The sequence below is a fragment of the Notolepis coatsorum genome (assembly GCF_963971535.1).
Source record: "Notolepis coatsorum genome assembly, chromosome: 11".
Classification (NCBI taxonomy): Eukaryota; Metazoa; Chordata; class Actinopteri; order Aulopiformes; family Paralepididae; genus Notolepis; species Notolepis coatsorum.
The window spans coordinates 21,540,221-21,545,463 of NC_140175.1; the positions used below are offsets into that span (position 1 = coordinate 21,540,221).

A 5,243-nucleotide genomic window follows, 5' to 3' on the forward strand; every position below is an offset into this window, starting at 1 on the left:
GAGACCCATATTACTGACCAGACACTCTATATCAGTGATGGCTGTCGTAGCGTAGAGCTACAAATTGAACATGTAGACCACTTATTTTAACAAAGAAAATACCACTTACAGCACCTTTAGCTAGTGTGGTGATGATCCAAGTCTCTTTAATAATCACTTTTCTGGAATGGTTTCAGCATGGTTGGTTCCGCTATGACAATGGATTTATATACTGTAGGCTTCCTCAAACTCCAAATTACAGAATGGTCTACATTATGACAAGAGTCTTCCTAACTCATTATGACTAATGAGTTTCCTACTAATGATGACAGATCTTTGGGTTGAAATGTTTCAGCATTGTGGGAATTCTCCATGGCTGGAACTAAACATCTGGGTACACAAAAAGACCACATCACCAGAGCCTGTAAGGAGTACAGTGACAGCACATTCCCAGGGTAATCCTCTGTAGAGAGAGAGAGAGAGAGAGAGAAGGAGGGATGGAGACAGCCTAAACAACTCAATCTGGGAAACAACTCAATTTGTCAGAGCTGAATAGAATCACAAGAGAGAGAGAGAGAGAGAGAGAGAGAGGGAGAGAGAGAGAGAGAAAGAGAGAGAGAGAGAAAGAGAGAGAGAGAGAGAGAGAGAGAAAGAGAGAGAGAGAGCTGCTGTGACAAGAAAAGGACATCCAACGGAATACAACCACCATAACGATGGTCAATCACACACAAAATTCCTTCTGTACTGCACTGATTTCTTCTGCCTTGTTTTGTTTGTTTTAACACTGGCTTTGGCAATGTAAACGTATGTTTCCCATGTCAAGAGAGAGAGAGGCATCAATTAGGTGTGGAAGTGTGGGGTAACACGTATGAAAGCAACATAAAGCCATTATTTACATTACAGAAGCAGTAAGAATAGTTCACAAAGTAGATTCAAGAGAACATACCAATGAATTATTTATTAAATCCAGACTATTATACAGACTTTATTCGTTTTGTTTAGAGCAAAATGCAGAGTATTACCAGCAAATATACAGAGGTTGTTCGTTCCCTGTCCAGATGACAGCGCACCAATTTGCACGAACCACCTTAAAACAAGGTGCACCTCAGTTATAGGTATCAAACTATGTGTTAGGGATTGTGTTGGCAGAGGACCCAAGCGCAAACAGAGACGAGGGAGAGGTAGAAGTAAATTGTCAAAGTGAGCACTGCTCCTTTAATTCGAACACGTCGAGCCAGGGGTGAAGTGTAACAAAAATACTTCAAAGGCAGCAGTAAAACAAAACAAGGAATAGCTCAGCTTAAGACTGGCAGAGGGCAAAATACAAAACAAAGAATAATCTCATAAAGAGAGCAAGTCCAAAAATGTACAAAACAAAATGACACGTCACAACACGGTGCAAAAACATTACCAGGAGAGAGCCAGGATACACAGGGAGACAAGACTAATCCAAAAACGGCAGGAACAGACCAAGGGGAACAAGGCAGGAAATGCAATGATGCCACAGGGAGACAAGGGGTACACGCATAAATACACAGGCTGTTAACACAAGGGGGTAATTGGTAACAAGACACACCTGAGAGGGAAGGTAGAACTAACACACAGGGGTATAGGAAAACACAATACCAAACACACTGTGGAAATAAACAGGGAACAATACAAGGAACTAATAAATAACAATTAACAAGGGAACAAGAGACAATGTAGCAGGGGAAGGGCACAGAGAGACATATAGACATTAAACATAAACCAGTGCACCAGGAGGGGTAGTGACAACAAAGATCCAGGTGCTGGGAAAAGTCTGTGCAAAGGTGGGGACTGTTGAGGAGGATGGAAAGGGGAGAAAGGTACAGGGACGGCCGGACCCTCACAGTACCCCCCCCCCTCCAGGGACGGCTCACAGACGTCAAAAAGGACCGTCCGGGAACGGGCAAGACAGGGGGCCGGGAGCCAGGGAAGGTGAACACAGGGAGAGTCCGGGGGAAAGAGTCAGGACGGACAAGGCCAGGACGAGTGACACTGGGGCAGGGGAGTGGCGACAGAAAACCAGGAGGGGCATAGGAGAAATGGGGCAGAGGAAAAGGGCCGGAGAGGGGGCTGGAGAAGGGAAAACGGGGCACAGGATCAGGACGACTGGAGACGGGGACAGAGGCCAGGAGAGGGGGGCTAGAGATGGGAACAGAGACACGGTGAGGGGGGCTCGAAACAGGGACAGAGGGCCGATGAGGGGGTCGAGGGGAACTGGAAGTAGGGACAGAGGGCCGATGAGGGGGTCGAGGGGAACTGGAAGCAGGGACAGAGGGTCGATGAGGGGGTCGAGGGGAACTGGAAGCAGGGACAGAGGGCCGATGAGGGGGTCGAGGGGAACTGGAAGCAGGGACAGAGGGTCGATGAGGGGGTCGAGGGGAACTGGAAGCAGGGACAGAGGGCCGATGAGGGGGTCGAGGGGAACTGGAAGCAGGGACAGAGGGTCGATGAGGGGGTCGAGGGCAAAGGGGCGAGGGTGACAGGCCCGGAGCAGGACCCCGGACGGGGGACCCTCTAGGCGCCGGACTCAGGACCGGATGCAGAACCCCGGACGGGGTTCCCTGCAGACGAAGACCACGGCGCAGAACACATCGTATACCACGGCATAGACCACGGCGTAGGACTGGACCAGACGAGGAGCCGGGACCAGACGAAGAGCCGGGACCAGTCGAGGAGCCGGGACCAGACGAGGAGCCGGGACCAGACGAGGAGCCGGGACCAGACGAGGAGCCGGGACCAGACGATGAGCCGGGACCAGACGACGAGCCGGGACCAGATGACGAGCCGGAACCAGATGACGAGCCGGGACCAGACGACCTCCCGGGGACAGGAGCAGGAGCAAGACCCGGACTAGACGTCAGGGTCTCCCCGGGAACCGGAGGAGGAACAGGGGCAGCTAGAGCTGCTCTAGCAGGGGCTAAACTGGCAGTAGAGACTGGGTTAGCTACCTGGCTAGAACTAGCTGCAGGGCCTGTACAAGCTGCGGAGGGTGCACTAGCCGGCGGGGCTAAGGCGCTAGCAGTAGGAACTCTAGCGTGCGGAACCCTAGCAGACGGGACTGAAACGCTAGCAGCAAGAGCTCTAGCGGACAGGACTAAGAGGCTAGCAGCAGGGGCTCTAGCGGACGAGACTGAGGTGCTAGCAGCAGGGGCTCTAGCAGACAGGACCAAGGGGCTAGCAGCAGGGGCTCTAGCGGACGAGACTGAGGTGCTAGCAGCAGGGGCTCTAGCAGACGAGACTAAGAGGCTAGCAGCAGTGGCTCTAGCGGACGAGACTAAGAGGCTAGCAGCAGGGGCTCTAGCGGATGAGACTGAGGTGCTAGCAGCAGGGGCTCTAGCGGACGAGACTAAGAGGCTAGCAGCAGTGGCTCTAGCGGACGAGACTAAGAGCCTAGCAGCAGGGGCTCTAGCGGACGAGACTGAGGTGCTAGCAGCAGGGGCTCTAGCAGACGAGACTAAAGTGTTAGTCGGAGTAACATGGATATAACCCATCCTGATAACTGAAGGGGCAGTCCTAGCAGGATAGTTAACACTGGCTGGAGGGCCAGACCAAGGAACCGAGACCAGAGAAACTGGGGCCATAGGGAACGAGCTAGCTGACGGGGCAGTCCTAGCTGTTGAGGCCTGGTTAGCTGCAGAGGCTAAGCTAGCCTTCCTAGACTTTCTAGCTCTCCGTGACTTGTTAGCAGTAGGAGCTAACGGGGTAGCTGTCGAAGCTACAAGGGCTAGGCTAACCACAGGGGCAGGGTTAGCTATCGGGCTTGTGCTAGCTGCCTGAGCAGTGAGAGCTGCGGGGCCTAAGCTAACTGCTACAGGGGCAGTGTTAGCTATCGGGCTTGTGCTAGCTGCCTGAGCAGTGAGAGCTGCGGGGCCTAAGCTAACTGCTACAGGGGCAGTGTTAGCTATCGGGCTAGTGCTAGCTGACGAAGCTACGCTAGCAGTAGAGGCCATGCTGGTGGTGGAGACCTTACCAGCAGTAGAGGCTTGGCTGGAGACTGGAGGCTGGAATAGGCACTTTATCCAGTGTCTGCCCGTCTCCTCCAGCTGTGGGGCCAGTTCAGGGTGCCACTCCCTGAGAGAGTAGAGCAGACGTAACATATCCTTCTTCTCCTCCAAGGAGGAGGAAGGAAAATCCACCAGTCCAAACGCCTCCAAGGCGCTCAAAGCCTCCCTCGTTCTGTTCGCTGGGTCCAAACATGGTGGCGTCATTCTGTTAGGGATTGTGTTGGCAGAGGACCCAAGCCAAACAGAGACGAGGGAGAGGTAGAAGTAAATTGTCAAAGTGAGCACTGCTCCTTTAATTCGAACACTTCGAGCCAGGGGTGAAGTGTAACAAAAATACTTCAAAGGCAGCAGTAAAACAAAACAAGGAATAGCTCAGCTTAAGACTGGCAGAGGGCAAAATACAAAACAAAGAATAATCTCATAAAGAGAGAAAGTCCAAAAATGTACAAAACAAAATGACACGTCACAACACGGTGCAAAAACATTACCAGGAGAGAGCCAGGATACACAGGGAGACAAGACTAATCCGAAAACGGCAGGAACAGACCAAGGGGAACAAGGCAGGAAACGCAATGACGCCACAGGGAGACAAGGGGTACACAGGCATAAATACACAGGCTGATTAACACAAGGGGGTAATTGGTAACAAGACACACCTGAGAGGGAAGGTAGAACTAACACACAGGGGTATAGGAAAACACAATACCAAACACACTGGGGAAATAAACAGGGAACAATACAAGGAACTAATAAATAACAATTAACAAGGGAACAAGAGACAATGTAACAGGGGAAGGGCACAGAGAGACATATAGACATTAAACATAAACCAGTGCACCAGGAGGGGTAGTGACAACAAAGATCCAGGGGCTGGGAAAAGTCTGTGCAAAGGTGGGGGCTGTTGAGGAGTAGAGGAAAGTCTGTGCAAGGGTGGGGGCTGTTGAGGAGGATGGAAAGGGGAGAAAGGTCCAGGGACGGCCGGACCCTCACAGTATGGAACTCTTTGCAGAATGATGAAAAGGGTTCTACTAATATATTTCACTTCAAAAGGTTGTACAAAGAAAAGATAAATAGACAGTATAGCACAGTTTAGTGTAATATTGCAGTTTAGCATAACAGGATAACATAGCATAGAATTGCAGTATAAGCCAGTATGAGTATAGTAATATAGTATATAGCAGCGTAACAGAATAATAATATATTAAAATATTGTATAATACTGTATACCAATAT

General features: G+C 50.8%; 1 protein-coding gene across 1 annotated transcript in view; it reads right to left on the minus strand.

Moving 5' to 3' along the window:
• Positions 1-1,885: 1,885 nt before the first annotated feature.
• Positions 1,886-5,243, minus strand: part of garnl3 (GTPase activating Rap/RanGAP domain like 3) — a gene marked incomplete at both ends in the record, with an annotated part of 57,063 nt that continues 53,705 nt past the window's right edge. The window contains 2 exon segments of the mRNA XM_084324815.1: positions 1,886-2,112; positions 3,977-4,189. Coding sequence (XP_084180941.1) covers positions 1,886-2,112; positions 3,977-4,189 — 440 coding nt within the window.